The 19,735-nt window shown below is 40.6% G+C and overlaps 1 protein-coding gene across 1 annotated transcript in view; it reads left to right on the top strand.

Annotated features, from left to right (window-relative positions):
* Positions 1–16,853: 16,853 nt before the first annotated feature.
* Positions 16,854–19,735, top strand: part of LOC132612986 (uncharacterized) — a 97,422-nt gene continuing 94,540 nt past the window's right edge. The window contains exon 1 of the mRNA XM_060327048.1: positions 16,854–17,104. Within this exon, the coding sequence (XP_060183031.1) occupies positions 16,854–17,104 (251 nt within the window). The remainder of the gene's footprint in view (positions 17,105–19,735) is intronic.

The raw sequence follows: 19,735 nt of genomic DNA, 5'->3' as shown, positions 1-19,735 counted from the left end.
GACCCAGTAGGCTGAGCCATACCACCTGTACCACATCTATAAGAACACTCCCTCATCACATGGCCTTGACGGCCGCAAGAAAAACAAGCACCTATAGAAAAACGACATTCCCCAAAATGAGGCCTACCACACCGAGAACACCGAGGCCAAGGTGGCCTCGACTGAATTGAACCCCTATTCATCTGTGAACCTGAAGCCCTGGATTTCTAACCGACTCCTGAATACCCTGTGCGGTCGAATCCCCTACTCGAAAACCGTGGGGGTGCACTCTGCGCTGGTTAGGAAGAATAGCTAGCATGCTGCTGAGGCTGCCCGCCTCAAAACTCACCGGAATAACCCGCCGACCTAGCTCTGTTATGTTGGCCTCTATCATGGTCTCTATCTGGCTGACGTCCTCTGTGTCGATCCTCTACCCCTTGTGCGTACGCCTGTACCCGAGCAATATCCATACCTGGCGGAAGAGCCACTTCCATACAGCCATCAATCAAATAACGATCTAGTCCCATAACATAACGATGTACTCTATCCGCCATTTCAGCTACAATAGCCTGCGCATATCTAGCCAACGAATCAAACTCAAGATTGTATTCTCAGACGCTCCTGCCATTCTGCCTCAAATGTAAGAATCTATCGACTCTAGCTTGCCTCATCTCTGGCGGCAGGAAGTGGCCCATGAAGGCCTCGACAAACTCATCCCATACTGCTGGAGGAGCACCCTCGCCCCTAGATAACTCCCAAGACTCATACCAATTAACAGCTACATCCCATAATCGATACGAGGACAACTCAACAGACTCAGTTTCAGAAGCCTTCATTATCCTCAATGTACACTGCATCTGCCGAATAAAATCCCGTGGATAATCCTCGGGCTTTGACCCAAAAAACTCTGGAGGATTACAATTTAAGAAGTCGCAAACCCTCGAGCTATCCGATCTATCTGCACGGACAACTCCTAGTTCGTGCCTGGGAACCTGCTCTGCCGCTATTCTGGTCAGCAACTGAACTGCATCTCTCATGGCCCTATCCTCCGCCCCTGGCTGGGGAGCTGGAGGCTCAGGTGCTGGGGCCTCAGGAACTGGCGGTGGCGCTGCCCCCTGAACCAGAGCTGCTGCGACTCCAAGATCCTCTGGAGGTGGCGATGTAGCAGAGCTCGCTGACTGAAGTACCATCTCAGGCTTCAACTGGGCATGAGCCGTGGTAACTCTGCGAGTCTGACTAGTATCTCCTGCTACTGATTTGCCCTTTTGGGCAGCCGTCACTTTCTTTGGAGGCATAGCTGAAAACAACATAATTCGTTAGAGGGGATTATCCTGATAACATAGTTCTATCGCACGATCTAGAGTAAGAAAGAAAGATAACATCCTAAATGTCCTGTAGCTTCCTGTTTATATATGTGGTGCACAACACACCGATAAAAAAGACTCTACTAGACACGGTCTGTAGACACTTCGAGGATGAACTGCTCTAATAACACTTTTGTCACGACCCAAACCGATGGGCCATGACTAGTGCCCGAGTTGGACACTCGTATACGAACCTGTTAGATATAATCAAATCGATAGTAAGGACAATTTGAAAATATGTCAAAGCATGTCGTAGACTCATAATGCCATATATCAGAACGAACCTGTCTCCTGAGGAGTTACAGTTAACCAAACACAACAAAATATGCAAGCGACAAGGCTGCCACTATACACGGGAATATCCAAAGCGAACTACATCTGTATAGCAGATTAAGCCATATATACAACCCACACATGTCTACATACCTCTAAGATTATACTAAAGTTTATGTCAAAAGAATCTGTACCAAAATAACTCCAGCTCCGGAACAATGGAGCTCTCCAAGCAGCTGGGTGAAAGTCCTAAGCTGGAGGATCACCAAACTGTGTGTCTGTACCTGCGGGCATGAAACGTAGCCCCCGAAGATAGGGGGTCAGTACGGAAAATGTACTGAGCATGTAAAGCATGAAGTACGATAAAGAAGATCATGACTGAGTAAAGGATGACAGTAGACAAGTATGATAATTAAGGAATACCAAAGCATCTGTGCTTTATGAGATGTGTCATGCATATATATAATATTAATATACTGTACCCAACCCATTATGGGACTCGGTGAATGAAGTCATATACATACATACCGTATTCGGCCCTCCAGTGAGGGGCTCGGTGAAATAATTATATATATATATATACCGTACCCGGCCCTCTAATGAGGGGCTCGGTGAAATAATCATATATATACCGTACCCGACCCTCTAGTGAGGGACTCGGTGAAATAATCATATGTATACCGTACTCGACCCTCTAGTGAAGGACTGGGTGAAATGAGGCCATAACATCGTGCATGAATAGAATATTAGGAGCAATCATGTACAAACTGATTCATCGTTTGAGGTTTGATAGAATAATTAGAATGAACCAACACTTGAGAATCAAAGACAACTGTCATGTCAAGTACCACTGAGAACTAGAGTTCATTGGAGTCATGTATGTACGTCGTTCGCTCAGTTTATGTAATTCATGCCAAAGAGAAGGAAAAGATAACTTTACATACCTTGAAGCTTATTTATTCGCTCAATATCTACTTCTCGAACTCGCAAATCTACAATCAAGGGAATTCATACTATCGTAAGGCTCGTTACCAAATTCTTATCCTAAGCCTTTAAATTAACTATTTCTAGGATCTGCCGAAATTTCGGCAGCACCTCCCCTGTTTATATCCCTAGCCCGAAATCACAATTACCAACAACCAACAACAATAACAACAACAACAACATCACTAACATCAACATAGTCCATAAGACACCCCATACAATATTTATCCAATTTTTAAACCAACTACTCCGTTATACGGCTACCTAATCGTTCTATTCCCATAGTAAACCAAGACTAGCATTAATAGTAAGAGATTCATACCTTCCTCCAGATAATATTGCTGTATCTTCACTTTTTTCCACATTGGACTGAGCCAAACGCATTGTTATACGATTTTGTAATCGCAACTATACGCTACCTGGACCGGAATTCGGGGATTATACCTGATCCGCGCTAAAATTTGATGTTAAAAAGTTGTGGAAGGTTTTTCAGAATTTTGGGGGTCTTTTAGGTGTTTTGGATGAAGAAGAGAGGGGGTGGGGGTGGGGGTAAGCCCCCCTTATATAGAGTTCCAGAAACTGCCCAGACCGACCTAAAATTTGGTCAGCGCGTTCGCGCTGGCTTATATTTTCTACTTGCGCGTTCGTTCAGTAAAAATGTCATAAATTTGAATCCCGATGTAGTGTGAGGGCCCACGACTCACGGTTGGAAAGCTCTATCAATTATCTACAACTTTCATTCTTGGCGTTTTGCCAAATTCCAAACTTATAATAGCGTTTTGGCCCCTCCAAGTCAGATCATCCGAAAATGTTTCCTTAAATCGTCCTTTTGGAGGGCTTATACCAATATTTGGCTTAAGGGTCCTTCTTAGGACTTTCTCAACTTTCCATGTACTACTCATATTTCTCTTCGTATGTCCTTTATAAAACTCCGGCGTGTGGGCCCCACTTAGCCTACAGCAACGAGGGCTTCACATCAAGTAACGTATGAACTAATTTACACTATAAGGTCTCCAAATGCCATATATATATATATATATATATATATAGTCTTATGTTCAGATCATAAAATCTGTATCCCTGGTCCGAGCCTGAAATTTTGCTCAGCGCATTCGCGCTGAATTGGCCCATGGCCTCCTGCGCGTTCGCGCAGGCTATTTTACTAGCCTACCAGCCCAATTCGAAACGTCCATATTTCCTTACCCCAATGTCTTATTGAGGGGCGGTTGACGCCTACGAAGCTCAACGTCCAACCACGAGGTGTAACACCACGAACCTGTTCTTCTTCGTTACATAACATACCATCAAAAACAACCATAATATGCCTGAGTACTTCGTACTCAGTACGTGCCTCGGGGACAATATTAAATATAAAAATCAGATACAACAATAATTAAAGAAATCAGTTCTGGAAACCATGTGAAATCATTGTCTAACTGTTACTCAACTTGGTTCAATATGCTTGTCAAAATGAATGAGAACCCCTTTTTATCAAGTTTACAACTTTCGGTTATGTCCTTTCAATTTGCCAGATTATTACTTTCATAAAGATATAAAGCTATCACACATGCCAATACAGGCCCAAGAATGAATCACATCGAAGGGATAACCTTTAAGGTTCCCTAAACATAATTGCTCACCACACAGGAATATTAGACTCTCGGTGGCTATCCTTTCTCCCGAATAGCTTGGCATAAACCGCACCCGGGTAGTGAACCCACAGTGGCCACTCTTCCTCCCAAATGGCTAGGCATTACCACACTAAGATCTATAGTGACTACCTTTCCTCCCGAGTAGCTAGGCCAAACATAACAACAGAGAATCATAGCATAGAAGCTTAATCACAATGTACCTCAAGGTAGTCACATCATCAATTAGCATTAAGACTCATTATACCACTACAAAGATAAACCATTTCATTGATAATGTTGAAAACGTTTCCACCTTCTTAAACAAGGTTCAATTGTCATATTTCATCATAAAACACCATTACTAACCCTTAGCCATTATTGATGATCATCTCTTATAGAGGAAAACGATTAGAATTACGTATACATGTATATAGTATAATACAATCAAGGTTTAATGTGGGCTTGTCCCCTCACGCACACCAACCACAATCAAAGCATGAAATAGGATTTTAAAGTATGAAAACTTCACATTTTTATTCGATAAAGAACTTTTGAAAAGGAGACATATATCAAAAATAAGGTTTTCAAAAAAGACATACCTTAATTAAGCCTTACATAATTCAACAATTTACTTTTACATGGAGGAACAACACGAGCAGGCGGTGCTTGAGGTGGCGCCTGATTCCCAGCATTATTCCCATTACCAACATTTTCTCCCACTAGATTTTGAGTTCCTTTGGTGGGTCCTGAATTACCAGTTCTGGATCGAGTTAGGGCTATTTCTGCAAGGCACGAATTAACGAGCGAATTAGAATGATCCTAAAAGGACTTCAAGATCTGCAGTATAATCTAGAATCAATAAGAATAGGAAACACCTATAAATGTCCTGGGAGTTTCTCAGTCATGCATGTGATCAAGCTGCACAAGAAAAACTCCACTAGACATAACTCCACAGACACCGACAACAATCCTAGGATGTATCTAAACCTAGGCTCTGATACCAAGCTTGTCATGCCCCAAAACCCACCTTAAACGTGACTGACATCCGAAGTCATGAACAACATCGCAAGAACCTAAAGATGCAATATTCAACTTCTAGAACCCGTAGGGTTTGCTACTTAAACGCCAACAATTTATAGATAAACAACTAACAAATAAAACAAATGTCAATTATTAAATCAGTGGAAGTCTTGATAAAGGTATAACTTAGTCAAAACAGAAAGCCGAAGCTTTAACAATAATCCTTCAACTAGCCATTGAATGAATGTAAACTATAGAGCTTCTAAGAATAAAGAATGACCGTCTAATCATCGGGACACAACTCGGAAAACTAATATAAATAAATGGAACGAATAAATAGAGGATAACCCACAAATGAGCATGTGGGCTCACCAAATCAACAGCAACTGCAAGTTCTCCTAGCGCTTTAGTCTCCACGAACCTGCTCTTCTTCGTTACCTAACATACCATCAAAAACAACAATGGAATGCTTGCGTACTTCGTACTCAGTGAGTGCCTCGGGGACAATATGACATATAGAAATCAGATACAGTAATAAGTAAAGAAATCAGTTCTGGAAACCATGTGAAATCATTGTCAAACAGTTACTCAACTTGGTTTAATATGCTTGTCAAAATGAATAAGAACCCTTTTTTTTTTATCAAATTTACAACTTTCAGTTATGTCCTTTTCAATTTTCCGGATTATCATTAGTAATTCTTTCATAAAGAGATAAAGATATCACACATGCCAATACAAGCCCAAGAATGAATCACATCGAATGGATGACCTTTGAGGTTTCCTAAACATAACTGCGAACCATACAGGAATATTAGAATCTCGGTGGCTATCCTTCCTCCCGATTAGCTAGGCATAAACCGCACCCGGGTAGCAAACCCGCAGTGGCCACTCTTACTCCCGAATGGCCAGGCATTACCACACTAGGATCCATAGTGACTACCCTTCCTCCCGAGTAGCTAGGCCAAACACAACAACAGAGAATCATAGCATAAAAGATGAATCACTATGTACCTCAAGGTAGTCACGTCATCAATTAGCATTATGACTCATTATACCACTACAAAGATACACCATTTCATTAATAATCTTGAAAGCGTTTCCACTTCCTTAAACAAGGTTCAATTGTCATAGTTCATCATAAAACACCATTACCAACCCTTAGCAATTATTGATGATCATCTCTTATAGAGGAAAATGATTAGAATTACGTATACATGTATAGAGTATAATACAATCAAGGTTTAATGTGGGCTTGACCCCTCACGCATACCAACCATAATCAAATAATGAAATAGGGTTTTAAAGTATGAAAAGTTCACCTTTTTATTTGATAAAGAACTTTTGAAAAGCAAACATATATCCAAAATAAGGTTTTCAAAAGAGACATAGCTTAATTAAGCCTTACATAATTCAACTTCACTTTTACAATGAGGAACACCCAAAACCCTAGCTTGAGTCACTTTGAGAAGATTACCTTGCAACCTTAGGTTTTTCATTCAAGAATCATGTTAAGAATCATGGGTTTAATGCTAGGATTGATTAATAATGTTAAATATGTTCTTACCTTAGCGTTTGAAGAGTTGGAGGAAAGATTTTCATTCTTAGGGTTTATGAGAATTTGAAGAAGTGATAAAATGAACTGAACCCCGCTTTATATACACACTGCTGGAGTCGGGTTAAATACGCCCTAAAAATACGGGTCGTATTCTTTGGCCTTATTTTACATTAACTAAACAGTGGATAACATAAGGAGGTGGGTGAAATACGCCTAAGAAATACGGGCCGTATTCTTTGGCCATATTTTTCATAACAAAACAGTGGGCTCCTGATTCCCCAAGATGCTTTCACACTTAATTCGGATTTACAGAGTGTTACAGTTGGTGATGACATGGGTTGTGTTACTTTTTTTGATTGATGTTGTGTGGGCATATCTTATTTCGGTGTGGATGATTATTGTTGATAATTTCATATGGTTGTGTGTTGTTGTGCCTATCTGTCTACTCTATTGATTTTATGATTTTATGCACGATATTAATCTTAGTCGGCCTATGATATCTACCGGTACTATCTCGACCCAACTGGAGGGCCGCGATGGGCACCCGGTGCTAACCCACCCCGGCACCTCTTATCATACTTTCACATCTACATCTAGGTGAGCAATATAGATAAATGAGACTTCTATTCCTCATTCCTGCTATTTCCATTGGGCAACAATATATTTATACCATCATCAACAATTATGCCCACAACAATGTACATAAGTCGACGAGGCTAACAAAATGATACCCAAAATATAGGCCGACAAGGCCAAATACATCTAACCATATACACATGTCTACGAGCCTCTAAGGAGAGTATGTCATATCATATAGGCGGGACAGAACCCCGTTATGCCCATAAATATGTACATAAAAGAATAAATACCAAAAGCTGTAATTCTGAATGAAATGGAGCTCCGCTATGTAGTCCCTGAGTAATAAAGCTATGGATCAAGTCTGTCTCCCTGGCCACCTGCGGGCATGATGCAGCATCCACAAACAAAAGGACATTAGTACGAAGAATGTACTGAGTTTGTAAAGCATGATCAACATCATTATGAAAGCATAATAGACAACATAAGAAATAGCATAGGATGGGAGATAGTAGTATCATCGTCACAAGCACTTACTTGCTTTTCCTAGGGACTTTCCATTTCTAATGCGTGATTGCGTAATACATCCGTATCCGTTTCCGTACTCCTTTACATTTCATATCCATTTTCGTATTCATATACATACTCATATTCATATACATATCATTTACATAGCATACCCGACCATGAAGGTTCGGTGTTTCACATACCTGGCCCTACCAAGGCTCAGGGATGTGCGTACCCAACTGCAGCGGTGCGCGCACAATACATACATACATACATATATATATATATATATATATATATATATTCTACCCAGCCATATAAGCTCGGGGTTTCATAATAGTCATACATAGACACATATACATAAAATCTCATAAGCATCTTTAGCATCATTACTATCATCGTCCATTACATCTATCCTTAGAGGATTACTCATCATATAAGGAATTTAGTACAATCGTAACATATCGAGAGTCATGAGCTTAGTAGCTTTTGAAGATAGCATCATTTGGAGGACATCATAGGCTCATAGAAGATTAGATATTTGGCCAAAGAACTATGCCTTAAGAAAGGAAGGTTATCCTTACATACCTTTCCGTTCAACTATTCTATCACTTGCATGTTCTCCTTCAATGCTCACATTTCTACCTTCATTAAAGTTATACTATCAATAGAAAATCGATAGCTTAGCATACGTGATTAAACCTAGAGAAAATTGGACAGCACCTCCTTTATTTATACGACTTCCTCCATATCATATATCAACTCCCAAACATCAATAATAACATTCACAATATCTTAACAATACTCTTTATTCACATACATTATCCTTACTTCTCAATTTACTTCCAATCATCCCTATCTATGGTCGTAGCACACGATTACATTCGTTCATATACAATGTCTATACCATGTTCTTAACTTCATTTATAACATAGCCGTAATCACAACATATGAAGAATCATGACTCAATCCAAGCTATTACTCACAAATGACACTATTCCCACATTCATGACTCATTTTCTATATCCTTCTACAATCCAAGTGTTTCAACTTCTCAATACCTTAAACAACATGCGAATACCATAAAACTTACCTTAGATGGTGTAGGAATGAACCTTGGGTGGAAACACTTCACTTGAGCAAAACCCTAATTTCACCTTCACTTGGATTCCTTGTCTTGGATGAACTTTAATAGGTTTCTTACACTTGATTCTCTTGGTTTGATGTATTTGTTCACTAATATCCCTTGAATTCTTGTGGGAGAAGTGTAGAGAGATGTTCTAGAGAGAAGGGGAGTGAAAGGGAAATGAAATGAAATAACTTGGACCCCTTATTAATAATACTCAAATCTGTCCCGCTTGGATTTCACGGACCAACATACGGTCCGTATAAATTATACTGACCGTTTGTTTGGTCGTACTTTTGGTAAAATGGGGCTGGCCATCTGGGCTGATTATACGGCCAAACATACGGCCAGTATAATTTATACGGCCAGTATGTTGGGCCGTATAATTCCAGTTCTTCCGAACTCATTCTCGTCGACTCGTTTGATCTCAAATCCTTATGGAACTTCTTGACGCTTGTTTATCACCTCATTAACAATCTAAGGGACGTTATAAATCTTCTCCAAAGCATTATTAAATCATCATTAACTTGTTACTCGTAATCCTTTCCGATACATATCGTATGCCTTGCCTTCCCTTGGCGAACTTTCGCCCCCTACCTCGAATGTCTTCGAAATCTTAATTAGGGTCATCAAATGTAATTCTTTACTTATTGAAATACCATATACTTCGTGCTCTTCGTTAGTCTATTCATTGTTCATCAACGAAAATTTTTCCAAGGTGTAACAGGTACATAGTATTTTTACTGATACTACCTTGCTGCATTCTTTGAGTGCAGATGGTGATCCAGAGACATCTACCAGGCCTCATATTTAGCGTGAGGCCAGCTTCAGACAGATTTGAGGGTGTGCTCCTATCCATGCCAGGCCATCTGAAAATCTTCTCTCATTGATGTCTACTTTTATTCCAGATTACTTATGTTATTTCGGAAAGTTGTTATTTCCTAAGACAATTTATATATTAGAGTCCTTGTAGGATGACTTTTGGATCATTGGAGATGTAATAGTTAGATTTTTGCTTTTTTATTTATTAATGGCATGACTAGACAGTTTTATGAATTAATTCTAGTTATAAATTTATAATTATTTAAAATGGGTTGATAATTGGGTAAGGGGATGGTTCGCCCACTAGGGAATTTATGTGGGTGCCACTCCCGGCAACGTGGGTCGTGACAAAGTTATTCTCAAAGACCTACGGTCGTCGATCTCGTTGTACAAATACATGTCTAGTAGAGTCTTGTGGATTGGTACGGAGACGTCCGTACCTATCTTCGAGAGGCTATGAGACATTAGGAAAATTTGAATTCTTTCTTTCTTTCATGCTACTTGATTCCAATTGGTATCTGACTTTTCTTTCTATTCTCTCATAGATGGTGAGGACTCGTGTAGCAGCAGCTAATGAGGTCTCTGCACCGACCGCTGGGGCCGCAGCACGTGGTAGAGGTCAGGCCACTAGGCCGCAGTTCGCAGTAGAGGCAGGGGAGCAGCAGCACCAGCCGGGGGCTGGGCTCATGCGGCTGGTCAGGCCTGCGCTGAGTCCCCTGAGCCTCAAGAAATTCCTGATAAGGTAGCAGAATTTGCAGCAGCACCAGCTCAGCCAGATATTATAGCTCCTCTAATGTTATCAGACGTTATAGTTTGAGTGTTGAACCTACTGAACGGGTTGACAGAGGCAGGTGTATTAACAGCCATTCCAGGTGCTTAGGGTGCCCGAGTGGGTGATCCAACTCCGGGCGGAGTTCGTGCTCTAGGGTTACAACATGTTGCAGCTGTGCCTCCTTGTTAGGATGAGGCTCTAGGACTGGAGGCATTTTCTAGACCAATGGGAGACCCGGTGATGACCGGGGATGAGCATGATTTGTTTTGGAGGTTCACTAAAATGTAGCCTCTAAAGTTGGTACTGAGGTTGGGGATGCTTATGACTTTATCATTGACTGTTACGAGAGGCTCTATAAAATTGGGGGCAGTGGAGAAGTATGGTGTTGAGTTTGTGACCTTTCAGCTCTTGGGTAATGCCAAATTATGGTGGAGGGCTTTTGTAGAGTGTAGGCTAGCGGGATCTCCTCTGTTACTCAGTTTTATCAGGTGTTCCTAGACAAGTATATTCCTCATACTTTGAGGGACTGCAGGTGTGATCAGTTCAATAATATTGAGCTGCGTAATCTGTCTGTGGCTGCTTATAAGGCTCGGTTCCATTCGTTGTCTCGCTATATCCTCCAGCTTGTGCCTACTGAGGAGGAAAGGGTTAGGAGATTTGTGAAAGGGTTGAACATTTCTCTTCAGTTGTCAACTCTTCAGCTTGCAGCATTAGGTGCTGCCTTTCAGGAAGGGGTGGATCATGTTAAGACCGTCGAGGGTGTTAGGCAAGACAGTTATAATAAGTACGCGGAGAAGAAGGCCCGAAATTGTGACAGTTTCAGTGTCTTTTTTCTCTAAGGGCCAGAGTTCCCAGGTCTATTCGGGATGCCCCGTTCAGTTAGCCATGCAGGCTTCAGTTGGAGGCCCATCAGTGGCTAGTCAACACTATTCCGGTCAGCCAGGGAGTTCGTAGGTGAAAGCTCTAGATTATAGTGGTTATTTGGCTTCGTCTGTTTCTGTTCAACGTCCGACGTTAGATCGCGGATGCTTCGAGTGTGGTGATACGAGGCATTTTAAGAGGAATTGTCCTAGAGTTAGGCAAGGTGGACAGGGTACTCAATTTCAGGCTCCCAGAGCTCTAACATCAAGTAGAGGGGGAGGACCTTATAGTGGAAACTGTGCTCAGACTGGGCGTGGCGATCACACAGTTGGCAAAGGTAGCCCCCAGCCTAGTAGAGGCGGGTTTCATTCAGGTAGAGGTGAACATCAGCCCGGCAGGGGCGGAGCTCAGACAGGGCAGGTTGATCACAATGGTTCACAGGCTACTGGCGGACGGGTTCATTGTTATGCCTTTCCTCGCAGGGCAGAGGCTGAGGGCTTAGATGTAGTTATTACAGGTAACATCTCAGTCTGTCTGTTATACCCCATATTTTCATACTTTAGGACGTTTTAAACTAAACGCGATAAGTTAAAGACAAGACTATTTTAAGAGACGAAGTAGAGACTTTAACTTCCGGTTTCGTTTCAAGTCACAAGTTACCTACAAATTTCGTTTGGTATAGAAGCATTAATGGATAATTGGGATTAAATAAACCATGATTAGATTATTAAGTGGGATTGGAAAACTAAATCAGTCCATTAAAAATAGCCATAGTTGGCCGTATAGTTTAGTGGGATGGTCAAAGAATATTTGACCCAAATATTGAGTGGGACACTTGTCCAACCCTTGCAACTCACATATAAGGCAAAATTCTGATTCACTATCAACTAACTAGCTCATTTCAACATTTCAAAGTGTAGAAAATATAGTGATAGAGAGAGAGGCTCTCGGCTACAAGCTGGCCGAGAACACCCTCCTCCAAATTGCTCCAAAAAAATCAGTTTCTTGGACAATTTAACTCCCCTAAAGGTGTATTAACGTGTAGCATTCATTGGAATAGCAAGATCAAGTGTTAAAATTCAAGAAGTGAAAGTGAAGGGCTAGCCGGTTGAAGTGTTTAGTTACAAGGTAAGAATGATCATTTTTCTTGTGTTGTATGATGATTTGAAGGTATAATTCGTGCATGTTGTTGTTGTTTTGTTGTTGTGATTGAAGTTGAGGTGAGCCGTGAGCTTGGGTGAAGCCATGTTGGTCTCATTTTGCATGTATTGTTGATGGGTTGAACGTGTGTCAATATATGTAAATGAACAAAGATTGTAGAAGTATGTTTATGATGTTGCATGTTGGTATTGGACTGTTTTTCTTGAAGTTGAAGTAGGCCGTGTGTTGTAGACTTAAATGGAATCATGCTTAATCTTCTTGTAGATGTATTGGGAAGGAATTGAATGTGTTGTAGTGTGGATAAATGGATGAAAATCATGAAGTTGTTGTAGTTGTGTTGAAGCCGTGTAGGGGGCTGTTTTAGAGGAATTTATGGACTGTTTTGTGTCATGTTTTGATTGTTGTTATTATGGACATTGTGGTGTATTGTATGCATTATGAATATGTGAATTGAGGCGTTAAAGAAATGAATCATGTTGAAGGGGGAAAACAGTCCAAACCGTGGACTGTTTTAATGTTAGGAGTGAATTAGTGTATGTTGAATGTTGGTTATTGTTATGAACGTATAGTGAAAGTGAAGTTTAATGATTCAAGTTGAAATTGAAATGGTTTGTGGGCTGTTGTAAGAGTTAATATGATGCTAAAACAGTTCCAATAATCGTATAAGTAATGTTGTAAACATGTTGTTGTCGTTGTAGTTGAAGTTGGAAAATTGCGAAGCGAAAATGGTAATGTTGTGTGTGTTGTTTGGCTGTGGATAAGGGCCTGTTTTAAATGATGTACGGACTGTCCAAAGTTCCCTTAAGTCATGTTTAAACAAGTTTGGATTGATACATGAAAGAATGACTAACAATATTAGCTTGTAGTACTAGTTGGTTTGAATGCGAACGAAACGTCGTCTAAATGTTGGAAAGGGATTTTTAACGTTAAAATACATATTGAATTCCCTCGTAGACTAATTGTAGCTCTTGATATCTTGATATAGGTTAAGTACTATTGGGCAGCAAGTACAAGTTATAATACGACTAAACGCTAAAGGTATGTAAAGCCTATTCCTTCTTTCTTTTGGCATGTCCTAGACGTAAGTAAGAAATGATATGAACCTTGGGGTAAATTCTACTCTCTAGTTCCAAGCATGACTTATGATTCTATTCATTCCGTAATGTTATGGTCACGAGCCTACTATATGATTGACTAATAAATGATGTATAGAAGATCCTACTCTTAAAGAATTGCATAATTAGAGGCATACTTGACTATCAAAAGTTACACCATGTCAAACAGATACATGTACATGAAATCTGAAACATTCCTTCCTATAACTTGTAATGAGATTTAAAAAAGAACTGAATATGATTATTATCCTGACACTTTAGAGCTGGTTAGTTACTTATCTATTGAGTCTCAAAAGATGAATTGCATATATGTGGTTGCTTATTATTCTGCTCGTGCTTACCGCTATATCCTTTACTGAGTCCCGGGCCAGGACACGTTTTGGTGCGCATATTTACTATATTACTCACCGAGCCCCTCACTAGAGGGCCGGGACACGTTATATATATATGATGATATGATGATATGATGATATGATAATGATATGATGATATGATGACATGATGATATGGAGATGGCGGCCAGAAGGGCATATATTCCTTATTACCGAGTCCTTCACTAGAGGGCCGGGACACGTATATGTTTATGTTATGATGCTATGATTATAATTACCGAGTCCCTCACTAAAGGGTCGGGACACATTATATATGTTATATACAGAATGATTATTTAGCCTTGGTTACAAAATTCTATATTGATATTGATATGAGAACGATACAGATGAAATATGTTCAAAGGCAAGTTTTATGAAATTCTGTTTGTTGCATTGGGTCCTACACACCTTGTCTTAGTATGAGTCTATTACTATATTTCATGTTATACATGCTCAGTACATATTCCGTACTGACCCCCTTTTCTTCGGGGGGCTGCGTTCATGCCCGCAGGTACAGACGCTCGTTTCGGAGATCTGCCAGCCTAGGATATCTATTCAACTACTTTGAAGTGCTCCTTTGTTCCGGAGCCTAGCTTGTGGTATAACTCCCTTTTGTTGTATATGTATGTGTTTATTCGGGGTACGGCGGGGCCCTGTCCCGTCATATGATACGGTCATTACTCTTAGAGGTCTGTGGGCACATGTGTGGGTCTGTATATAGTTATTGTTGCGTTGTATGAATATGACTTATGTTTGGGGCGTACCCATTCGTAATGGAAGCCTTGTCGGCTTGCATATATATACATGTTTGGGATGTTACGTGTAGTGGCAGCCTTGTCGGCTTGCGTAGATATATATATATATGTTGTTGTTGAAGATCGTAACTCCTCAGCAGACAGGTGCCTACGACACACAGAATTTGTGACAGCTTTAGAATAACGTCCTGTTTTTTTTTATACAAATAAATTCATAATATGCTGGTTATAAAAGATTATAGTTAACAGGTGATATGAGTGTCCAATTCGGACACTAGTCACGGCCTATGGGGTTGGGTCGTGACACTGTCACCGGATGGCTTCGGTATTGTTTGACCCGCGTTCTACATTTTCTTATGTGTCTACTTATTTCTCTATAGGTGTTGATATGGTCTGCGATTTGCTTGATGCCCCTATTCATGTATCTACTCTAATTCGCGACTCTATAGTTGTTGATAGAGTTTTTCGATCTTGTACTATCACACTTATGGGGTATGCACCTGGGTTGACTTAGTGATTCTAGACATGGTAGATTTTGATATCATCCTGGGTATGAGTTGGCTAGCTCTTGATCATGCAATTCTGGACTGTCATGCCAAGACAGTCACCTTAGCTATGCCCGGGGTACCAAGACTTGAGTGGAAGGGTAACCTTAGTCCCTCTCCAAAGAAAATTATTTCCTTTATTCGTGAAAAGAAGCTAGTTGATAGGGGGTGCTTGGCTTATTTGGCACACATTCGTGGTACCAGTATTGACGGTCCATCTCTTGAGTTAGTTGTTGTGGTACGTGGGTTTGTAGAGGTGTTTCCCGCAGACTTTTCACGCATGCCACCGTATCGTGATATTGATTTTTGCATTGACTTAGAGCAAGAGACCTTTCCTGTTTCCATTCCGCCATATCAGATGGCGCCTGCTGAGTTAAGAGAATTGAAAAAGCAACTTCAGGATCTTCTTGGTAAGGGTTTTATTCGTTCGAGTGTCTCCCCGTGGGGCATTCCTGTACTTTTCATGAAAAAGAAAGGTGGGACTATACGGATGTGCATTGATTAACGCTAGATAAATAAAGTTACCATCCGAAATAAATACCCCATCCCTCGTATTGATGATTTGTTTGATCAGCTTCAGGGGGCTTCTGTGTTTTCGAAAATCAATTTGAGATTGGGTTATCATTAGTTGAAAATTCAGGCAGAGTGTTGGCTTGTGTTGAAGCGAGATCATCATTTCTGGAGCAGATTAAGGCCAGACAGTTCGAGGATGCGAATTTAGTTAGATTCAAAGTCTTGCGTGGTGAGGCCAAGGAGGCCATGATTGATGATGTGGACGTCTTGAGAATCAAGGGGCATGTTTGTGTTCCCCGTGTTGATGATTTGATTAAGACAATTTTTGCGGAGGCTCACAGTTCTAGATATTCCATTCATCCTGTTGCTACCAAGATGTACCGTGACTTGAGGCAGCACTACTGGTGGTCTAGGATGAAGCGTGATATTGTTGAGTTCGTTGCATAGTGTTTAAATTGTCAGCAGGTTCGATATGAGCACCAGAGACCCGGGGGTATGCTTCAGAGGATGCCCATTCCAGAGTGAAAGTGGGACCTTGGATAAGTTGATTCGATTTGGGTCATTGTTGATAGATTGACCAAGTCTGCCCATTTCATATCGGTTCAATCACCCATAATGCTCAGAAGTTGGCCTAGATTTATATCCATGAGATTGTTCGTCTGCATGGGGCTCCTATATCCATCATATCCGATAGAGGCACGACATTTACCTCCCAATTTTAGAAGGCGTTGCAGACTTATTTGAGCACTAGGTTGGACCTTAGTACTGCTTTTCGCCCTCAGATAGATGGTCAGTGTTAGCGGATGATTTAAGTCCTTGAAGATATGCTCCGAGGTTGTGTGATTGACTTCGGTGGCCATTGAGATCAGTTCTTACCATTGGCAGAGTTTGCGTATAACAATAGTTAACACTCAAGCGTTGGTATGGCCCCATTTGAGGCTCTTTATGGGAGGAGATGTAGGTCTCCTATCGGGTTGTTTGATGCCTTTGAGGTAAGGCCATGGGTTACTGATCTTTTGAGAGAGTCATCAGAGAAAGTTAAGGTGATTCAGGAAAAACTCTTGGTGGCTCATAGTAAACAGAAGGAATATGCAGATCGAAAGGTCTGGGATCTTGAGTTCATGGTTAGAGAACAAGTTTTGTTAAAAGTCTCACCAGTGAAGTGTGCGATAAGGTTTGGGGGAAAGGTAAGCTTAGTCCTAGATTCATTGGCCCGTTTGAGATTCTTAGTCATGTGGGAGATAAACCTATGAGTTAGCTTTGCCTCCAGGTTTGTTAGGTATTCATCCAGTGTTTCATGTCTCTATGTTGAAGAGATATCATAGTGATGGTTCATTTATCATTCGTTGAAATTCTGTCTTGTTGGACGAGAATTTGTCTTATGAAGAAGAGCCTAATACTATTCTAGATAGAGAGGTTCGTAAGTTGAGGTCGAAAGAGATAGCGTCAGTGACGGTTCAGTGGAAGAACCGTCCCGTTGAGGAAGCTACTTGGGAGACCTAATCCGATATGCGAAATAATTACCCCAAGATTTTCACTGAGCCAGGTACCTTTTTCCCTTGTTTCTTTTCTTTGTCTGTTCGGGGTCGAACAGTTGTTTAATTGGTATCTGATGTAACGAACCGCTTGGTCGTTAAGGGGGCTTTGACCATTTTACCCTTGCTAGTACCTTCCCGAAGATAGAAATGAGCTAATAATAACTCAAAGATGTAGAAGTCTAAAAATTAGAACTTGAATTGTTTGTTGTTCCTGTGTTTGTTGAAAAACTTGCTTTGTTTCCGTTAGGGGGCGATGTAGTAAAATTAGACCTCCGTTGGGAATTCCTGTCACGATCCAACCCCGTGGGCCATGACTAGTGCCCGACCTGGACACCCGTATACGTACTTGTCTAATATAGTCATACAAAATCTAAGAAAAATATGGAAACTTGTAGAGGAACTCCAAGGTTCATAACGTCAACATATATATAGATATGTCCAGATAAACAGTCTCCTGAGGAGTCACAGCTAATCATATCATAAGGGGATACGCAAGCCGACAAGGCTGCCATTACAGACGAACATATCCATAGCACAACGTTTAGACACAGCTGAACAGAACTTATACACAACCCACATATATGTCTACAGACCTCTAAGAGTATCGATAGAGAAATATGACGGGACAGGGCCCCGCCGTACCCCTGGATAAACATATACATATACATCATAAGATCTGAACCAAAAGTCTAGACTCCGGAACAACGGAGCTCTCCAAAATAGCTGAGTAGAAGTCCTATGCTGAGGGGTCACCAAACCGACTATCTGTACATGCGGGCATGAAACGCAGCCCCCCGAAGAAAGGGGGTCAGTACGGAATATGTACTGAGTATATGAAGCATGAAATACAATAAGAAGGATCATAACTGAAGTAGAGATTACCAGAAACAAGTATAATAATCAGGAAATCACTGTACCTGTGCCTTACGAAACAAAATCATGCATATCATTATCATATACCGTACCCGGACCATTATGGGACTTGGCCACAATCATATTATCATATACATATACCGTACCCGGTCCTCTAGTGAGGGACTCGGTGAATAAAGTCGTGTACACGTACACCGTACCCGGCCCATCATAGGACTCGGTGCCATAATTATATCATCGTATCATCACATCATCACATCATCATATCAGCATATAACGTACCCGGCCCTCTAGTGAGGGACTCGGTGAATAATGTAGTGAAACTGTGCACGATAACATACCCGACCCGGGACTTGGTGAATGATACAATAACAGTAAGCACGAGTAGAATATCATGAGCAACCATACGCAACTACATCATCATCTGAGACTCAACAGATAAGTGGACTAACTAACACTCGAATATCAAGACAATAGTCATGGTAAGTACTCTTTGAATGTCAATAAGAACTATATCAAATAGAGCCTCAGGAATCATGTGTCATGTATCAAGATAATGTGAAACAGCTATTAGAAGTCAAAGACATTAATCATTATATAGTCTTTAAGAATAGGAACTCTTACACACCAACTACTATCCAACGTATAGAGGACTCGAGGGGAAACTCAATCACTTAAGAGTTCTAGCATCAAGAAGTGAATAAGAATCATGAATCACACTCAAGACTTATGAATAGAATTACCCCAAAGTTCATATCATTCATCACTTAAATCTAAGACATGCCAAAAGAAAGAAGGGAGCTTTACATACCTGCTGAAGGTTAATCGCACTCTCGTTCGCTTCGTCGTCCTTTTAGCCTATTTAATATAAAAGTAACGCTATCGTTAGTAAACTATACTTCCTAGTTCATAAATCTGTAACCAATCCCCTATAGGACTCATTCTTTAACTAATACTTTCTCGATTAGGGTTTTTCATTAGTTAAAGACTTAACGGAAATCGGACAACATTTCCCCTATATATTCGCCTAACCCGAACTTCCTATTATCCTCCTGTTATCACAGAAATACCAACAATGACAGTAATAACAATATTCATGTAGAACCCTTACAATTCAGCCCATAAACAACTCTAACAATCCAATAACCCTTTTTAATCCTTTTTAACCCACAATGTCATATAACAATCACAATCTTAATTATACTAATTTCTCCACTTGTATCATACAACCAACGACATCAACAACAACACTACTAATTAAACTTAATTTACCATGGCTAGATTAAAATATCCCCATACGGCTCAAACCCAATTTCCACATCAACATACTAAACCCTTGCATTCAATTCCACATCCACCAATTCATACAAAAACCAAATTATCTCTAAAATATA

Source organism: Lycium barbarum, chromosome 10 (assembly GCF_019175385.1).
Source record: "Lycium barbarum isolate Lr01 chromosome 10, ASM1917538v2, whole genome shotgun sequence".
NCBI lineage: Eukaryota > Viridiplantae > Streptophyta > Magnoliopsida > Solanales > Solanaceae > Lycium > Lycium barbarum.
This window is presented reverse-complemented; position numbering and strand designations above follow the sequence as displayed.